Here is a 21,215-nt window from a genome sequence, read left to right on the forward strand (position 1 = left end):
CACAACCCTGCCTTGATCAGAAATTGTCAGGCTGACAAGAACTCACTCATCTCAGCACACCACCCAGCAGCAGTTAGCAAGCACCTGTGCATATCACGGACTCAGAACGCTACAAAAGAGCAGGCAGCTTCAACTAGTTCTTCCTTTAGCTACCAAATTACTCTACTCCTCAGCCAAGTGCACAAAACCCTGTAAAAACATCTGATGCATTAGAGTGATATAGGACTGCAAACACCAAACACACTGGGAGTAAAGGCTAACAAGGAAAAAGACCTGAGGAGTTTAACAAAGATAGCAAGCCTCTCTCAAAACATGATGACATTGGTGTGCTCTGATCATTCATGCGGTCCTCTCTGTCTCAGGCATTCATACTATATGAGCAAGTACCTGAAATTCCAGCTACTCATTGCCCTACCAGGCTCAATGTTTTTTTTTTTTTTCTTGCCATGGGAATGCTTAAAACTTTCTGCACTGTAAATACTTTGAACACTAAGCCCTTCCACAGATATGCCACACCATATCTTCCGGCTTCCTCAGGGACATAAAAAACCACCTACTTTGTAGCCAAGACCCACCTACTTTGCTTCCTACTTTATCTTCAAGGCAGTAGTAAGCCTCAAATTCAGAGCCTCAGATTAAAGCATGATCACATTTTTTTCCCCATCTTCCCATAAGGTTAGTTTAGATTCCCTAAAATTAGACTTCCATTAAGGGAAGTGAAAGATTTAGAGCTGGAGAGAAAACTAAGACTGCTCAGAGCAACAGTGACAAAAGACTTGAAAGAAACTGGCAGCCCAGGTTCAACTGAGATCACTTTCAAAGTCAGGAGTTTTAGATATGCAGTAGCACTGACAAGGCATAAGGTTTCCCACAGCTTTGCCCTTGCCAGACACTAACATTTACAATGTTATGATAAAAGGAGTGAACACTACAGAGCTTAACAAGTTTCACATGTTCTAGATTCAAGCAGCCAGTTAACACACTTTGCACTGCTTCCACTGCAGACGCAAATAGGTTTCCCTTGATCACCAAAAGACTGCTGTACAAGTCACAGCAAGTGTAAGAGCCATCACTAAGAAACTGATGTTTCAGCCATGCTCTGCTGAAACAGGACACTTGCCCCTCAGAAAAGAAAGTCCTTTTCTAAGTCATAGCCTCAGCTGTTTTGGCTCTCCATAATTCAGCATTCTGACAAGCTATTCCTCTGACCCTGCACTAGAAGAGGCTGAGTGCTCCATAACCAAGGATCTGGCAGAGCAGAGCCCTTCCCAATGTCGCACTGACTCTACGCATACACATGGCCCACACTGAATTGTGACCAGTGTCACTACTGTGAACACAACCTCTGTCTGACAGCATCATGTCCAGCTCTATATATTTCTTTATTTCCATGACCAACTCAGAATCCTTTGCAATTATTACCATGGTACTTCAATGAAGACTGAAAACACACATGAGAACTAAAACTCTCTGTACAAACTTTAATTGCAAAATATCAACACAGCTGCTTCAAGAATTTTATGGAAGTATTCAACTTCCAGACAGTTTTTCTAGAACTACAGTTTTAGACATCTCAGTCATGTGCTGCTTTTTACATCTTCACTTTGTACAACACAGAAATGAGAGAATACTTCAAAGTATATGAGAAACTACTATCTTCAAGAGGACAAGATGAAATCTACAAAATTAAGGAAGATATCCTGTTAGCTTTAATCTTATGGAAACAGATGTAAGAGACAGAAACATGATCCTCCCTCTACATGGATAGATGGATACTCTACATGAGTATCCATCACAGTCCTGTAGACTAGACTACAGTACTCTGGATTGTATTCTAGACTGCAAAAGCCTAGACTGCCTATGAAATTTTTAAAGGGGTCACATAGACATGACTTGAAAATTGTACCCCCTGAGCCTGTAGCATTGACCATAAATAAACACCACCACAATGCAACAGATAGTTGACAGCCACACAACAAACAGGAGCCCAGATTTTTTTTAAAAAGGTATGTAAGAGGAGCAAACTTTCAACCAACATGTAAGCTCCACAGCAGCAGCTGGATCATGTGTGGAAAAAAATGCCATGTAACAGCGATCAGCAGTATGTCCTAAAGTGGACTTACTGTTTATCTTCAAGCAGAGACGACAGAAGGCAGAAGCAATTGATGAAGTCCTCAAGTGCAGAGCACCTGTCTCCTTGTACTAAAGATAAAAGTATTAGCAGAATTTCACAGCTCATACACAAGTCTATGAATGTGAAATACAGTCCTAGGATAGGTCTCTAAGCATATCCTGCCTCACTTTCTAGACAGAACAAGCATTTGCTAAACTGCAAATAAATCCATATATAAGCATTACTGGTATTCAAACACAGTTAAAGAGACAAGAAATCCAGCCCTATTCATGAGCAGGTTCTCTTTTAAAGAAAAAAAGCTTGTGAATTTTATGAGCATATGATTATTTTAATAAGAGAGCAGTATGGGAGCTTGGAAGCCAAAACCACAAATACTTTCCCAAATTTAAGACATCTGAGTTAGCTGCTTTTTGAAATTAAGGAGTCTTTGTTCCATGAATTTCACTTTAGCTAATAATGCCACAAGCACAATGAAAACTGGGAGATTATTCCCCTATGTGAAAATAGGGCATTAATCTTCCACATGTACAATTGAAATTGTACTGAAGACAGTGAAAGTTAAAAGAATGCAGGTTTTTTTGTTGTTGTGTTGTTTTCAAGGAGACTACAGTAACGTTTTTACCTATATTCAAGTTTCAGAAAAGTAGGTCCAGAAAATGTTTACCGTACTATGATATCTCTTACTTTTTAAGTGCTACTTTTTAAGCTATTACTGTTTCTTGTATTTTTTCAAAAGCTGCTAAATCCATATATCTTGTGCAAGCAGAAAGCTTTAAAGTGCTTGACCAGGGGCACCTCCAGCAATTAAATTTCATCCCGTTTTATCCTCTTCCCTAACACTTTGAATATTTTAGCTTATTTTTTGTAACCATACATGCTTAACATTTGATTACATAAAAGGTCATCATTATATGGTAAATGTTACCTCTGCTGCCTTTAAATATGAAGAAGCACTTAAACCAAACTAAACAGCTATCTGAAGTGGCTGACTGGAATCCAGTTACGTTGCTCTGTTGAGACCAGGGTCTCCCACCTATTGTACAAACACACTTAACTTACACGGTAGTTTTGCAATTTATATTGACACACATCTGCATTAGTCAAAAATACATAAGAGTTAACATGGACTCAAAAATATCTAAGGCACAATGACTCATTCCTGACAGATTCTCTGGTTAGCAAGTGAAGAAATAGTGACGTTCATGACCCACTTATCAGATGCTGTTGTCAGTGGGATTCTCACATGAAGAGAGACGCTTGTTCAGCATCCTTTAGAATCTTCAATACTACCAACATTTAATTTATTTACCTTCAGTAAAGCAACAGAACAGCAATCAGCAATTTAAATTCTTACTGATAATACTTAAAATTGTTTTCTGCCAATACAGAAAGCAGACTTCACTCCAGCTACTAATGTCACCCCAACAGACAGTTCTGCCCATGAAGTGCATGCTTGGAGGTGACTACCAGGAATCTTCACACATCAGCTTTCTCCCTTATTCACAAGAAAATCCCTAGCTAAAAATCAATAAAATAATCTGGACTTGGATTTCAAACTGCTCACATGAAATTAGTAAATGAACTGCAGGGTGCCTCCTTCCCTCAAACAGACTTTCCAGAGGAAAAACATGAAGAAGGCCTTCAAGTTCAACTCCTCTCAATCCTAAAGTGTGCAGACAGCTTCAAGGAAATTGGGCACTTTCACCTCTAGTGGGAGGTGTGCCTGACCACAGCAGGGAGGCTGGTATGAGGTGCTTATGAAGGCACCACCCAACTGAAACCATTCTGCTATTCTATGATAATGCAAGTGCACTTAATGTTGCAGATGTGACCACAGAGTGAGAACTAAACAACAGTACTCACAACAGGGTGGGAGATAACTTGGTTTAAATTCACTGGATGCTAATGAGTATTTGGGTCAAGATGACAGTGGCTGGCCATGATCTCTCTGTATTTTAACACTTGGCACTGGTAACCCAGTGATCTTGGCAGGAGTAACTCTGACTCTCAGGACAGGACTGTGGTTGCTAACAGGGCACAGCTGCAGAGATCACACTTCACACACGGCCTCACTGGATGCCCTTTGGGGCACACAAGCTGATCTCCGTCCCACTGGTCTGTGGGCTATGCTCACTTCCTCCCTTGTTGCTGGTCTTGCCCACCAGTGACAGTGGCCATGAAATGAAATGCATTCTTTGACACTGAGCTTGCAGGATGGTACCCCTCCAAGCCAAGGATAGGACTGGATTGGCTCACATGTGCTCCCACCAAACTCCACTATGCAAACTAGCAGGCAGAGAATGGTGGAGACACAAGCTATTACAGAGCTCAGTGATACCATAACTGTAAAAGTGTGTTTCAACTTCTACGCTACCCTAATCTTATTTAAAGATACTCACCAAGTAACTCCTGACACTTCATTTAAGAAGGACAAAACAAATTATGACATTTTAACAGAGGAATTAAACCAATAAAAATCTGAAATTCATGCCATATGAATTTCATAGAACCTGGTAACAATCCCTGTTCTGAATTTAGAAGGAAAAGAAAAATTTGCCTTTCAAAACCCTCTGAAGAAAACCTGAAAATGAGTAAGAACAGGAGTGAAAGTCAAGAGCTTTCTCCTAAGCATCTGCAAACACAGGGTTGTCTTGCTCCAGGCTACTTAAATCAGAAGTATTGCTCCCAATGCAGTCGCAAGGTCAGACACTGTACTTCTCAATATCACTTTTAATCCTAAAACCTTTTGGAACAAGACTGATGCAGCATTTTTGCTGGCAGTTGAAACTGTATCTCAAAGCTGAGGATCCGCTCTCTGATAAAGTAGAAAAACTATCTATCTATCTATCTATCTATCTATCTATCTATCTATCTATCTATCTATCTATGTCCCTCTCCAATAATTTCAACTCTGGAGTTCTCTGCTACTGAGAATGTAATTTAAATTCAGGATCCTTCTCAGGCATAACTTCATGCTATATAGAAAACATCACACCTTGAAACAAGACATCTACAATTATGTCCAGCTCCATTCCCAGGTATGAAGTCTTTTGGAACTACGTAGCAGCAACTGTGCGCTTCTGGCATACAGAACATCAGACCCATCATGAAAGGAAGTGGACAATTTGAGCATTGATCACAAGATCTTGAGGGTTATTTCTGTGGGCCAGAAGTAGCAGCCTTTGAGGTTATTCCTAAGCAGCTTCTATAAGGAGGTTAAACATGCTAAACATGTGGGGTATACAAGACAGACAAACTGTCTGAATAGCCATCCCACTAACTGATGAACGATCGGTTACATCTTTCCACTCCAGAACAAGAAGTCGGGAAACACCTAAGGAAGTGACCTTTTGATTCAAAGCACTGAAGTCATTACCTACAAAGAAAAGAGGCTTGTTTTCTCCATCAACCAGATTTCACCTGATAACAGCAAGCTGTGGCATCAGCCCCATCTAGTTTCTTTGGCATCCCAAGAACATTCAGTAATCTTCGCACTGAGGAGCAAAGATTGCTTGAAGGTTTGGTCAGGCCAGATCGACTAAAAGCAGTGATTTCAGTACCCCAGACTATCATGCTGATGGAGGGTGCTTCAAAGATTCACCCATTCCACTCCCTGATGAACAAGTCATCTGCTGTGGGAAGATGTGCTGGTTATTCAGAGCCATGAGGGAAATAAACCACACTCAGCCAACCAAGTCAGCCAGAGACTGCTCAATAAGCAGAAAGCCAAAGAGCATAAATTGACTCAAGTGTGCATCCTAAAGAAACTGTTCAAGTGCTGCAATTCAAAAGCAGCTTAACCTGTGAAGTAAGATAATCTGCCCTTTTTCCAAGGTACAAGCTTCATTACCTGCATCCCTGAAAAGAAGCAGCTTTGCATCAACAAGCACTAAAGTCTAACTTCAATGAGGTTGAATTACAATTCAAGGGAACTTAGTATAAACATTTGCTTTTCCCCATGTGAATCTTCTTTCCTAATACTCTGAAGCCCAAGTATAAATATCCTGTTAGCATTTATAGCACTCAAACTAACCTAAATTAAATGCAAATTATTATGCTTAATTTTGGGGTATATAATTAAAAAAAAAATTAATTTAAGTTCCTTCTGACCAGCATTGGCTCATTCTGCCTTTATTCCATTACTTAAGAGAATTGCAGAATGCCATCTGAGAGTTTGAAAAGATACAGAAAACTCCAAAATCAACATACCTGTTATTTTGTCCCTGACAAGCTTGCAGGATTCTATCTCCCCAATGCTGCCAAAAAGACTCTTCAGTTCCTCTTGTGTCATGTTTTGTGGAAGGTAGTTGACTATTAAATTGGTCTTGCTGTCTTCTGCATTCCCAGAATCAACTGGTGATGAGCAATTGTTTATGGTGGCTGAACTATGGGCTGTGTTATTACAAGTTGGTCCATTAGACAGTTGTGTTTCCATGGCAGCAATTACCTGCTGAAAAGAACAAAGAAGAGCCATCAAAATTTAAATTTCAGTATCTAGTAGAAGAGTCCAAATAAGAACCTAAAAGACCTGTCACTATGCAGAAATGGTATTGCCAAGGCCATAAACTGCCTCTACATGCAAGAAAAAAACCAAACACCAGTACAGAAGGGCATTAAACTGTTAGTCAAGACAACACTTTAAAACCTTGTAACAAATAAACTATCTTCTACAAGTTCACTAAATGAAATCAGCATTCAAAGCTTAGTTTCCATTCTCTGCCATTCCTTCAATTTAGGGGAATCACAGCCTTTCTATTATAGAAGTTACCAAACAAAATGGGCCTGTTGCAGGAGTAATCACTTCTGTTAACTGACAGCTGGTTACTGAAATAACATGAAAGCAGTTTTTAATGAAGTAGCATTTGAATGACTTCAATAAGAGGTGGGTATTAATTGTATCCAAAGATCATTTCTCATATGAAATAGCAGAGATCAAGATTAGTATTTTAAAGAGCTATTAAGGATATATGAGTGTGCAGGGATGGAAAATATACTCTTCTTTGATAACATCCATGTCAAACTTCTCACCACAGGTTGGAATCAGGCCTCTAGAGGCTTTTATTTCATAAAATTGACAATTTCTTGTTATTATTTCTTTCCTCATCTGAACTCTGAGAACAGTTAAATCTGAATCTTGTTCTTAATGTACTTTCTGACCACTCCAGAACTACTCTGTGCCTGGGAGACCACAGGACTGATCCTCCTAGAGCCTGTGCTAAGGCAGATGGAGAACAGGAAGCGATCTCAGACAGCCAACACGGCTTCACCAAGGGCAAGTCCTGTCTGACCAACCAAGTGGCCCTTCTGCGATGAAGGGACTCCATCAGTGGACAAGGGAAGGGTTACAGATGTTATCAATCCAGACTTACTCAAAGCCTTTGACACAATCCCATACAACATCTTTATCTCTAAAATGGACAGAGAGTATCTATGGATGGATTAGCAGATGGATAAGAAAGGGACTGGAGAGCTGCATCCAGAGGCGGTGGTCAATAGCTGAGTCTCGACAGACATCAGTGACAAGCGGCGTCCCTCGACACTCCATACTGGGACCACCAGGGCTATTCAATGTCTTCACTAATAACACAGACAAACCTCTGCAAGTTTGCTGATGACCCAAAAGTAAGTGGTGTTGCTGACACTCCTGAAGTTCAGGGTATCATCCAGGGGGACCTGGACAGGCTTGAAAAGTGGGACCATGGAAATCTCATGAGGTTTAGAGAGACCATGTTCAAGGTGCTGCACCTGGGTCAGGACACTCCCAGTATCAGCTATCAGCACAGGCTGGGGGATGAATGGATGGAGAGCAGCCCTGTGAGCAGGACTGGGGGTGCTGGTGGGTGAGAGGCTGGGCATGAGCCAGCCATGGGCACTCCCAGCCCAGAGAGCCAAACGTGTCCTGGGCCGCATCCAGAGCAGCGTGGGCAGCAGGGCAGGGAGGGGATTCTGCCCCTCTGCTCTGCTCTGGGGAGAGCCCACCTGGAACCTGCATCCAGCTCTGGGTCACAGCACAGGGAGGACATGGACCTGCTGGAGTGAGCTCAGGAGGGCCTGGATTAGAGGGACAGAGCATGTCTCCTTTGACAAAATTCTGGGAGAATCAGGCTTGCTTAGCCTACAAAAGAGATTACTTTGGGGTAGCCTAACTGTGGCCTTTTAGTACCGGAAGGGATTTTACAAGAAAGAGGAAAAGAGAAATTTCTGAGTAGCATGTAGTGACAGGACAAAGGGGAATGTCTTCAAATTGAAAGCTAGTAGGTTGCAATTACATATCAGGAAGAAATTCTTTACTGTGAGGGTGGTAAGGCACTTGCCCAGACAGGCTGCGGATGCCCCATCCCTCAAAATGTTCAAGGTCAGGTGGGATGGAGCTTAGAGCAACTTAATTTAGTCAAAGATGTCCCTGTTCATGGCAATTGTATTAGGAACAGACAAACTCCAAGGTACTTTCAACTCAAACCAGTCTGATTCTACTGTATCTCACCCCAAAGTCACTGACTGTATGACTGCAAGATACAACAGACGTAATTAGGAGGAGTCTGCTTGTACACAAGCACTCGTCCACAAGCTGCCACCTCTACAAAAGGCACTCTGCCCCCTCAGTCAGTGACTGAATGGCAACAGCTGGTAAATACAATGGATTTTTAATAGCATCTTAATATCTAAGATTTGGGCAGCCTACCCTCTTTGAGACAAACAGTTTAGGACCACATGCAAGAGAAAATTATGTACGTGAACTCTCCAGTAATACATATTTCAACACAAGAAGTTCACTAAAGAAATCCATCCATCACTGAAATTTAGCCTCATAATTAAACTGCTAAGAGGAGCTCTCACAAAAAAAGCCTCTTGTAAAATCACAGAACAGCATCAGGAGCTCTGATGGGTCTGTCCTAACAGTCCTGTTTTAAAGCACCACAGGCAATCAGTGCATATCCAAACAGCTGATAAGGTCAGCTGAGTTCAGGGACTGCTGAATAACTGAATTTCCTAACAATACAAGAGAGGATAAGTTGCATTTCTTACTAGAAGTCCAACTTTGACATTCCTGGGAACATACTTCTATGTTCTCTGCTTTGCATACAGAAGCATTTTCCAAGAGGTTACCTCAGCACAACGCAAAAAAAGGTATACATCTATTAAGAACACTCATTAGAAAAGCATGATCTTGTTTTCATGAAGAGCTACAACTAAACAACATTTTCTTCCCTTGAGACAAACTCCAAGAAGTAACCTGCTTCTGCTACTGATGAGACAAGTCCACTGAAAAGATGATAAAGTAGATTATCCCAATCAGGATAAATTACTTTTCAAAACACTGGCATACCTGTTAAAGGTAGTAGTCACAAATGCTGCGCTTTGAGGCTCTGCAGGATTGCCTTTTTCCTTTTTTTGTGTTTTATTCTCAAATTTGAAGTGTTCACTGATCAAAATTAGCAGGATTTAGCAAGGACAACAAACAATTCTCTCTTAATTGCACATTTATTTTCACGTTCAGGTGGCCAAGTATGGGTTCCTAAGCCAACATTCAAGTGAACAGCTGCAGTAGCCTGTGTGTGCTGAAAATTACAGCATCTCTCAGCTATAGAACCATCTGCTCTGAATGAAGTGATACTAGTATTTTTTACAAATAATGCATACCCCACTAATAGGCTACAGAGAACTGTTCATAAAAGACAAAACACTAAATATTTTTCACTCAGAAAAATAGTTTGAGATAAATTTACAGTTTAAAAGAATCTTAGAATAGACTGACAAATATAATTTTAAAATAGTAATCATAAAAAGACAACTATACAGTTTTTCAAAGTTACTGCAAATTAGTAGTCAGACCATACCAAAACCATTTTAGTACAATACTGCTCTTCAATTATCCACCGTGTATTTTCAATTAGTACTAAAATCTAATTGACAATGGAAGAAAGGCAAGCCACTGCAGTGTAATTTCTACAGGAGATCAGCGTTTTACAGTAAAAGTTGTCTTGTTACGCCAATGTGCTCTAGGCTCCCATAGAAGAGGAACACACCCTACAGCCTATAATGAAACATATATGTGAGTTAGCATTCCAAATGGAAGGTTAAAAGACTTTGGTATGGCCTCAGCACTATTAACATGTAAAAAAGTAGCCTACAGAATTTAAGAAAAGTCCCACAGACCCCAGTCCAAGGCTCTGCTGCCCACGAACCACTTCTAAGCAGAGAAGCCACATCACACAGTCTGACTGCCATGTTAGTTTGGAGTTGCCGTCTGCAATATGGACACAAAAAGTACTGTATGTTAGATTAGCAAGATAATGCAACAAATCAGTTTGTACAAATTTACAGTATTTGCATTTATATTCCCAGCACGTCCATGCAGTGTGGTTTAATTGGATTTGAGGCAATTCCAATCTAATCTTAACAAATTCAGTTGTAAAATTATTTTTCTTACATGAAATAAGATGCTTATTTTTAAGAAGACTTAAAAGATAATGCAGTCTAGTAACCCCTGCATCTACCATGGCAACTTCCTTCTGTACCGCACCATGCCTAAAAGAAACTATATCACAAAACAATTTTTTAAATCTTCAAGACTGAAGAGGAAAGTAAAGAAATACAGTGAGTTTATTTTCCATCAGCACATAAGATGATCATGCACTACAGCTCCCTTTACACATCTTTCCCAGACCACAGGAAAAAAAAATACACAAAGATGACAAAGTACTATGTCAGAATTAATTCCATTCTCAAAATCCTGGGTTTTAAAAATTAGGTAAATGAAAATCTTGTGCAGATGGTATTCACTAAGCTTCCTTGCAACAGCTGTTTAAAAGTACCACTGTACATACAATTGGCAGTAGAGTCAAGGATTTATCAAGTGCAATAACTGGAAAAAACATGCAAGTGTTTTTCATGAGTATTTTGTAACCAAGAATATTGTTCTTTGTTTTAACTAAAACATCACTGAAAATCCAGTTAGAATTACACTGAACAATGCTAGAAGGATACCACAAAAGCTAATAGGCCATTTGCAGATTACAGGTAGTCCAGATGTGAAATACAACCACTACAGAACAAACAGAAAGGCTCCTGACCACTGCCAGAGCTTGAGACTGCTGTTAGTAAAGAGATCCTACCCACAGACAGATGAGCTAAGTCTAAACTTGATAAAAAAAAGGCTTAGGTTCCAGAAGGTGTTGCGGCGTCCACAACCAGCCTCTGTGAGCAACCTGCACTCCCAGAGCCCTGAGCCGCTTGCTTGAGCTGCTGACAAATGAGGCGAGAAAAACTCCTCCCGTTTTAAAATGGTGCAAGTTACTCTTCAAGACAGTTTGCTACCAAAATCCATATGCTTAGCTGACTTCATGTCTGGTCTTTATTTCTAACTTAGGTTAATTATGACCTTCAATCACCTCTTTATGCAAAACACTGAGGCTTTGGTACCAAGTGCAAGTTTGCACGCCATTCTTTGTGGTCTGAACCCAAAACTAACACTAACAACTTCTGAAGCTCTCAACTGTTCATAAGCAAATATGTTTGATGAACTGCTTTCTACATTAATAAAATCTGGAGGTCTCAGCTGACTTCTTTTAAGTCCAGAGAAGCCTTATTAAGAAGACTGCTTTAAAATAGCAGTCTCCAACATTCTTGTCCTACAGAGACTATAGTGAGGTGCACAAGATGATGCATTTGGATCTCTATGGCTCTCAGCAAAGCGGTGTGACCCCACAGATTGTTTCCTGTGAACCACAGGCTACAGCCTATGGTTAGAAAACTTCAATAGAACAGCTTACTTTCTTGTAAGGACTTCAGTGCGCTAACTGGATACTTAACTGTCCTCTTAAAGACTGCAGCATTTCTCAAAAAAAAGCCAAGAGCACCTGTCAGCTGAAGTACTTCCAGCTTGCATAACACATTTATCCTAATTGAAGCATTCTATACAGTACTTGCAATCAGTGTGCAAGTCAGTTCTCTGACTAAAAAAACCAGTATGTCTCAAAAATGTTTTTGCTCTACCAGTTCTTCTACCATTTTATTGCTTCCAAGGCTGCAGAGACTGCTCTCTTACACCTAGTTTGGAAAACTGGCATTTTTACCATTGTATTTACACTTCTATCTGACCTAAAAGTAGTATTAAATATGGCTAATTACATTCTAGAAAAAAAAAAAGACTTTCCAAAACACGTTTTCAGCTGTAACATCATACTAAACCAGCAGCTTAGCACAGAATTTGAGCTGTGAACTTTCTTCCACCCTCCCCCCCAAAACTTTTTAAAATATTGAACTACTGAAGAATCCCCAAAAGCTAATTCAGTTTTTGACTATTAGCCTCAGAGACAGTATTACACTTCAGGTTATTAAAATAGCTTAAAGTTACTGCATTCAAAACCAATAAAACCATTTCATTCAGGAAACAGGGTTCTATACCTACTATGGAAAAGTTTGTCTTACAATACATTCAAATTAAGAGGAGAACAATAACAGTAAACCTTTGACTGAGTAAATCTGCTCTCTTTATAATGCTGAAAGGAAGCAGAACTAAAGACACAGTTGTTCAGTTCAACAAACTGAGTGGTTCTCTCTCACATGCAGTGCATGGCAGCCATCTATCTTTCTATAAACTTACTTTTTCCTCATCAAGCACAGGTAAGATTTTAAACCCAAACACTCTTAAACACTGTTTATTGCATTAACTGAATGCCAGTTTCTAATTAGCTGCAGTTCAAGCAAGTCAGGAGTAAAGTTTGCCGAGCAGAGAGAGGCAAGTAGGCTTTTTTTGTTTTCAAGAGAAAAGACATCACAAGTTCAAAAGCCATATGGTTTATGCAATTAGTTCTGGTTGCCATAGAACAGTTCCAATTATAACAGCAGATTTTTATATGAGAGCTTTAGAAAATATAGTGGTACTAGCAAGATGAAGACTTGCTAAGCAATAGCCACAGTGGCCTACTAACTTTCCTTTCAACGCAGGTATTTTGGTGTGCAATATACTCAACTACTCATGCTCAGCTGAAAATGCAGGCTGAGTCTGGATCCTGGCAGTGCTGTGACAGAACCAAGCAGGTGACACAACAGGTAAGCTTTCAACACTATTACCACCACACAAGCATCGTACAGATGCTAGGGAGAGATGTTTAGTGCATTAGACTCCTGACTAAAGTCCTTCTATCACCTGTTTCAATTCATACTTACACATCCTGGTCACTGCTGGGTGGGAAATCATTTAATATAGGTTTTATATACATAATTTAATTATATTTATAGACACTGCATTTAAAAAATCACTGCACAGATGCCTGCTGCAATTACATTATGTACTTCTAAACAGTATTATCATATAAAGGGGATTACATCTGAATTTAAGACAGGAGAAACTAAACACATCTGGTTACTTCAATTGTTATCACTGTTCAGAGGCAACCTAAACTGGACCATGAGATGTCTTCAGCCTCAAAGGTCACAGGCGACTTTACCTTTACCCTTGGTAAAGTCCTAAGAGATGTAAATGTGCTCCTGAAGATTCTCCTAGAGGCTTACATACCACAAAACCTGCAGAGCATGCCTTAGGATTTATTTTGTGTTTACCCTTCTACCCTGTTTTCCAGTGCAAGGAAAGCAATAAATACAATGCAATAAATACAATACATCACCATTTGGATAAGCAAATGCTAGAAATTTTGTTTTCCTAACATGAAATTGCAGAACAAGAACCACCTCTGGCTGCATACATCGCTCTTTATCTCTTCCAGACACAAAGGTCTAAACCAGAACTTTGTTCTCTGCTTGTAACAAAGCTGTTTTCTTTCTGGAGGATTTATTCAATCCACTTTGACTCACAACAGTAATTAATGCATTTTAACAAGGGTAAACTGTTTCTTGTCTGTGGGGACTGTTGCCAAACAAGTTAAATTAAAAAAAAAAATATTTGAGCGCTCACTGAAAGGTAAGACCTGGCACAATACAGATGCTGAATTTTGCTTTAAAAAGCACAACTCAGCAAAACAAAATTTTAATGTCTGAAGAAAATTTAAGTGCAGAGTTACTGATAATTGGAATAGACGCAATTCTTTATGCTTCTTCTTTTGTGATTTTTATCTTTATTGAAGTGTTAATTTGAAGGACTCCTTTTTTTCAAATGGTCAAGTACCTTAGAAGCATATACAAAAGCACAGTGCTAATTTCTGTACACTCAAAACATCTGTAAATAAGAGATAACAGAGACTGTTCAATTTAGCATATGCAAAAACTATTACATAGCCTGCCTGAACGTCCCAAAGTCCTTTATGGGTAAATGCACACAAAGGCCAGAGGCATGTCTTTAGTTAAGAACCTTGCCTGTCAGAACAAAACACTACTCACTCTTAGTTTCCCTATAAGAAGGATAGCTGTCAAGGAGAGCTTAATGACTGCTCTGAGATCCACATATTAACAGGACATCTTGTGCTTGGTGAGTCTGCACAAACAGGCTAAACAACTCTTATTTCTTTGTCTCTGTTTTCACTTTTCGTTTAAGAGTATAAACCACCTCTTGTCCATTAGCAGCCCTCCCCACCCACATGTACATTCATTTGCTGTTCCCTCCATTACACTATTTAAGAATCTGCAGCACAAACTAGATCAGGCTGCTGCTTGATAAGAATGCAGGAGAAGAGCAGAAGGAGAAGAAACCAGAAGAGCGCCTCTTGATTTATGCTAAGTTATATGGAAGGACTTTGATAAAACAGAGACAGAAATTTTCACAGCAAACTTAGAATTTTTCTGATAATGAGGTGGTCTCAAATCTACAAGTAACTTAAAAAGTTACCAATGTAAACACAGGCAATTAAGACAAGAAAGCATGAGCCCTTTGCAACAATAAAAAGCAATTACTAGCCTCTCAAAAGTGGCAGTTTAGAAGGGGAACCTTTCCACAGTCTCTTCAATGAATCACAAAAACACCACTTAACATTTCTACATCTTGGCCTCAGTGTCATGATGAGTTGAAATAAGTGAAGAAAATTAGGATAGTTATAAAAAAATTCATCTGAATTTTAGGGAAAAGGATTGTAATTCATCCCTGTGATTGCTGCTGCAGAAGTTAATCTGCAGAAGCTTGCAGCAGATTAACCCTTCTTTCAGCAGGAAAGAAGAGGCACCCGAAGCCAACTTGCCTATTCCAAGTAAGCTGTGAGAAGACAACTGAAAACCTGCAGACAGTTGAACAAGAAACAGCTATTTGTAGAGGCATGAAAGAGCTTAACAATGTTGGTGACCACTAAAAAGGACAGATGCAAGACAGTGCAAATTATCTATGGAATGTAAATATTCGTAGGAACACTAAAAATGTATACACAGATTAAAAGAAAACATCTTCACTCAGTAGGAAATGCTTTTGGAAACTCTTAACATTTCTGCAAAATACTTAATGAGTATTAGGATACTCTAAACAATCCCCTACTAAAACTACTACGCATTAGGAATTAAGCCAACAAACACTTGCAAGGGGTTCTGAAAAAAAAAAGTATGTACAACAAGGCAATCTACAGAAAATAAACGATCTCTTCTGACTGAAATTACAGATTATCCTATCAGCTGGGGTAAAGGGAGGAAAACATGCAGAGTAACTTAAGTTATCCTAGAACACATTTAGAAAGATCAACTCTAACAGTCTTCTGTAAAGAAAACAAGCATCTCTATTCCATTAAGGAATCAGTTCAAGTGAGACCCCTATAAACTATAACCATTTTTACGTTCCTAATTATTGTGTCAATTTAGACACACAACCACTTCTATCACTGTAACTAATTCCCTGAGCAAGACAGCATCAACATGCATAACTAATTAGCTCATATACAAGGAAAAACCCCCAAAACTTAGCACAAAATTTTACTTTTTCCTTGCATTGCCCTCTTTCATATAAAAAACGTTCAAAGCCAGCTAAGGGAAAATTATTACTTTGGTTATATTTGAAATTTTAACTAAATATCAAGTTGGGACTGTTTGAACACAGCCAATATTGATGTTCAGAGATAGTTTCACCAAAACAATGAATGCAAATGATGAACACAAAATCACAAACAGCTATTCAGATTTCAAACAAATAAGCTGTAAACAATTCCAATACTTAAAAAATACTTTAAATAAGACTGACTTTTAACAGGAATGTTTTTTCAACTGCACTCTACCAGCCACAAAATCTTGCCAACTATGTTTATTTCTGTTATTTGCTGTCCCAGTCTTCTGTGTTAGCTTTCCCATTCTAGCAAAATGCTCTCCAAGGCAATACGGCTCTGTCAAAACACATATGTATTCTTCAAGAGGTAACTGCGTCTTATTGTAGACATTTCCCTTCAGCCTTAGACATATGCAGTCCTTTCAAGACTACTAACACAAGAAAACAGAAGATTCAGTGGGGTGAAAGGAGACAACTTGATGACTCTTCAAATATAGTAACTTGATAGGTTGAAGGGTTTCAAAGTCAACATCCACTTGAACTGGCTAGGATGCCTACTTCAATTTTTCAGCATTCACCTCAGTATTCCAGCTGGGCTGTGTAAAACTTTCCCCCCTTTCATACTGCAGTTATATCCTTCTTCCCCACTGTGAATTTCAGAAGCTGATGTTTGCCAACAGAGAGGAACAGGAAGCAGGCCAAGTTAGTCTCACTGAAGAGGTATACAAATAAAAAAAATACAAGTAAGAAAAAGATGCTTTTTTAATCAAGAAAGCATGAGTCACTTTCAAGGCCACACCCTCCTCCATTTACTCTTTGGTGCATCTTCCTGAAGGACAACATTGTTTTCTCCCTCATGCACTCAAGCTTTCTTCGCGGCAGCAGAGAGCCCAACGATGGATGACAGGATTCATCTTCCAGGATAAGGGTAACAAGGTTAGAGAAAGTTATTTTGTGCTGGCTTTTCATGGCAGTACCGCTTGCTCAAAGCTCAGTGGTAAACTGGAGAGATGGTTAGGGCCAAAATGCACTCCCATCACAGACATGCCATCAGAGGCTACACCCCAGGAGATCCACAGGGCATGAACCTGTTATCTCCATCACAGCCCTACCCTTCAAACTGCAGGATCTCCCTTCAGCAGACCTTTTGCTCTCTCACAGGAATCTTTTAGTCCAAATGCAGATTTAGACAAGAGAAAAATTGCATGACTAAATATCCCTACCCCTTAAACCCTCATGTATACTGCTAGTTAGCTCAAAAAATGACATCCTCAACACCATACAAAGAAGGGGAAAATGCAAGCAGCTCAAAATCAGAAACCAGTAATTGCCATGTCCCTCCCTTCCCCTATACCCATGTTTACAAGTACTATCAAAGAGGTATCAGGCTGGAAAACAGCACAATGCCTACATCCTCCAATGTCTCCGTAAGCCCAGACCATCAGTGGTGTGACAGACTGACATGTCACAGCATCCCTCTTTCAGCTCCAAAAGTCATGACAAGCAAAGCTTATGTGCTAAAGTATGCAAACCAAACTGAAACATGCACCATTATGTACACATAGAATCAAGTCATTTTTAAACAGGAAATATTTATTAATTCTTCCATTGAGGAAATCTTCTGGGGAAGAGATCTTCATAAGGACAACAGCTCAGCTAGCAACACAGGGTAAGATGTACTGGGATTTACCAGTATCTGCCTTCCAGGAGACAAGACAGCAAACAAGCTACCTGAACAGCCGTGGACATGATGCCCAAAATTGCTTAAATGGCCTAGGATCACATCTTAGAGGTTAAGTATTATTCAAATAATTAACACTTTCTTTCATTCCTTGGTGAAGGGCCTCAAAGTAGCATGGAAGGCAAAGAACAGGAACTTGTGACAACAACTGACTTGACCTGCAATTTTTATTTTTTTTTCCCCCCTTTCACAGCTGGGCCTGAGGGTTGGAAAAACAGAAGGAAAGAAAGAACACTGTTCAAACTGAAACACTTCCAATCAGCATACTCTACCCTCTTCAGTCAATATAAGAAGAGATCACAGAATCACAGGGTTGGAAGAGACCTTCAATATCATCAAGTCCAACCTGCTCCCTAACACCTCAACTAAACCATGGCACTGAGTGCCACATCCAGTCTTTTTTAAAACACATCCAGGGATGGTGACTCTACCACCTCCCTGGGCATGCCATTCCAGTAGTTTATCACCCTTTGCATGAAAAACTTTTTCCTAATATCCAACCTATCTTTTCCTTGGCACAGCTTGAGACTGTGTCCTTTGGTTCTGTCAGTGCTGCCTGGTGAAAGAGATGGACCCCGATCTGGCTACAGCCACCTTTCAGGAGTTGTAGAGAGTGATAAGGTCACCCTTGAGACTCCTTTTCTCCAGGGTAAACAAGGCCAGCTCCCTCAGCCGTTCCTCATAGGGTTTGTGTTCCCAGCCCCTCACCAGCCTTGTTGCTCTCCTCTGGACACGCTCAAGTGACTCAACGTCCTTCCCAAACTGAGGGCCCAGACCTGGACACAGCACTCAGGGTGTGGCCTCACCAGTGCTGAGTGCAGGGGAAGGATGACCTCCCTGCTCCTGCTGGCCACGCTGTTCCTGACACAGGCCAGGAGGCCCTTGGCCTTCTTGGCCCCCAGGGCACACTGCTGGCTCATGTCCAGCCGGCTGTCGAGCAGAAGCCCCAGGTCCCTTTCTGCCTGGGCACTGTCCAGCCACACCATCCTCAGTCTGTAGTGCTACAGGGGGTTATTGTGGCCAAAATGCAGGACTGGGCCTTGGACTTATTAAACTTCATGTTGTTAGACTCTGCCCATCCACCCAACCATTCCAGGTCCCTGCAGAGCCCTCCTACCTTCCGACAGACTGACACACGCTCCCAGCTTGGTGTCATCTGCAAATTTACTATTGAAAAACTCAATCCCCTCATCCATGAGTTTTGTAACCTACAGTTAACAAGGCTTCTATTTTATCACTTCTTTAAAAAAATATTACAAATCAGCAAAAGACATCAACAAGCCATTCTTATTAACAATCCATAGTAAACTAATATGAAACCACATGGCCAATGCCAGTTTACTCGCAAAATCTACTATGGATAAAGACTGACTATTCAGTCTCCAATAAGTGTTTTTAGTGGTCTCAAGTCAATAACCACATATTTTAGTCACAAAACCATGCCTAACTGGAGCTATGATTTGTCCCATCCTGCCATACGAACAGTAGGTTCCATGAAAGTAGTACAAAGACTTCCTATACCAGATCTAAGAACTTTTATTTCTTAATCCTGATATACCATGAATAATGCAGTACAGATATAACATGACAGACCCATATGCTATGCTGTCTTGTGTGCAGAAATCTTGATTTCTATAATCAAACTAAAAATGCAGAGCAATGAATATTTAAAAGATTTGCTAGTTTAAAATACTCTTGCTCTTGCTTTCGGTCAGCACAGAAACCGTGCCCAGGTCTTAAGGTTTTTGACCTCTGAGGATGGGAATTCTTGCACAAACATGAATTCAAGAACAGAGAAGCCAAAATATTAGAACCTCTTGCTAAAAGTGTCAATATTTTAATACATCATCATTAATACCGGTCATCAGATTTTCCTATTATTCTGTCCATAAATATGGGGTTTCTGGGACCACATGGCTTCCACATGCTCTAGTTCTTCCAACCTTTTTGTCATGGCTAGTTGTATCTAGTTTGTCACCCACTCCAAGTTTTCTCCAGTAGTCCAAGTACCATTAAACTATGTATCACTAAATTGCCTTAATATACCTTTTCTCCTTACATGGGCTAACACACATATTTTGACTCTCATGCTTTATTCTTTCATATATTATTCTATGCTGTGTCTTAGACCCCAACCTATTAAAACTACAACTTGATACATTTATATAGTTGACATTTCTAACATTTGTGTCTTAACATTATATATACCTATTACTGAATCTAATTTTTTTAACAACAAAATCTACATTAGGCAATTTTCTTTCAAAATAGTTTCAAAGAGATGATTTCACTTAGATGTTTATCACTGCATAAAAAAAAGCCTGAGGTAATACTCCCCTTCAACATAAAACTAATTATATGACTAATTCAATAGCAAGAGAAACATAGCCACAGAAGGATGCACTATAACAGAGCTCCCAAATACTTGAAATCACACCTTCGACAATTTCTTTTATTCCCGTGTACATCTTCAAGTTTCAATATCAAAGGAAAATCAAGAGAATTGTTTGTTAAAGAAATGGTAAGAAGTCTTATAAGATAGCATGACAGCATAAATGAAGTCAAACCAACAGCACACAGCTCTGAATAACAAACTTTTCTGCCCTCTATCAATGCATATCAAGTTCTACAAAGTCACCTATGCCCCAAAAATCTTGCTGTAGTACACACTGGAATACAAAGAAAGAGCTTGGAAAGGGACACATACACAACAGTAAAGCAAAAAATTACTTTGAGAACATCAACAGCTGAAAAACATTAGACTGATGCCATCTGACTTAGAACACGCTTGCTTTCTATATGGGCTAACCTGCATATTTTTACTATCATTTCACTACAGAAAAGCACTAAATCTGAGGCACTGCAGAAGGCCTTCTGCCTTCACCCAGAACACAAGTTTGAGATAAGAAAGTTAAGTCTTAGTTTATCTCTAGCATCCTTTATAAGATGTGAAATCATATTATTTGTTATGGCACCCAAAGGCTGACTTCTCAAGTCTTAAAGAATATCCCAAAATAAACTAGATGTATTTTATACTGCAACATATGTTCTAATATGGAGAGAAGAACCCAGGTTTGGACATTTTAGTCTTTGTTTCATAATGAAACTGACTTCCAAAACAGGGACGTTTCACTTCCATGGGTTGAACATTATGCACAACTTATGCACAGGAATCAGTAAGTTAATGAAGACTGTTTCAGAAACAGTATGCATCTTCCCTCCTCACACTTTATCTTGCAAAAAATAACAGTGGTTTATACAACATCACAAACTACAGACTACTTACATCTATACTTCACCAGGAAAATCAAGAATGTGTTTTACTACAGCAGGGAAAAAACCCACAATCATCAAAAGTAAGCCCTGATGACATGCTGACAAGAACCGAACAAGCATCAGCGCTTTGGAGGAATCTGAACAAAGTGCTA

At 39.7% G+C, this 21,215-nt stretch overlaps 1 protein-coding gene across 12 annotated transcripts in view; it reads right to left on the reverse strand.

Annotated features, from left to right (window-relative positions):
• The window catches only part of ELAVL2 (ELAV like RNA binding protein 2), an 89,573-nt gene that overhangs the window by 36,433 nt on the left and 31,925 nt on the right, over positions 1-21,215 (reverse strand). For 3 of the 12 annotated variants that reach the window (XM_058043154.1, XM_058043155.1, XM_058043153.1), the window contains exons 2-3: positions 10,292-10,382; positions 6,344-6,584 (exon numbers count right to left, since the gene is read on the reverse strand). In XM_058043154.1, the coding sequence (XP_057899137.1) occupies positions 6,344-6,584; positions 10,292-10,363 (313 nt within the window). In that variant the 5' untranslated portion in view covers positions 10,364-10,382. Of the gene's footprint in view, positions 1-6,343; positions 6,585-9,461; positions 9,813-10,291; positions 13,578-21,215 lie in introns of those variants that run through there. The other 9 variants (XM_058043160.1, XM_058043161.1, XM_058043163.1 and 6 more) reach the window with 6 other exon arrangements.

Source organism: Melospiza georgiana, chromosome Z (assembly GCF_028018845.1).
Source record: "Melospiza georgiana isolate bMelGeo1 chromosome Z, bMelGeo1.pri, whole genome shotgun sequence".
NCBI lineage: Eukaryota > Metazoa > Chordata > Aves > Passeriformes > Passerellidae > Melospiza > Melospiza georgiana.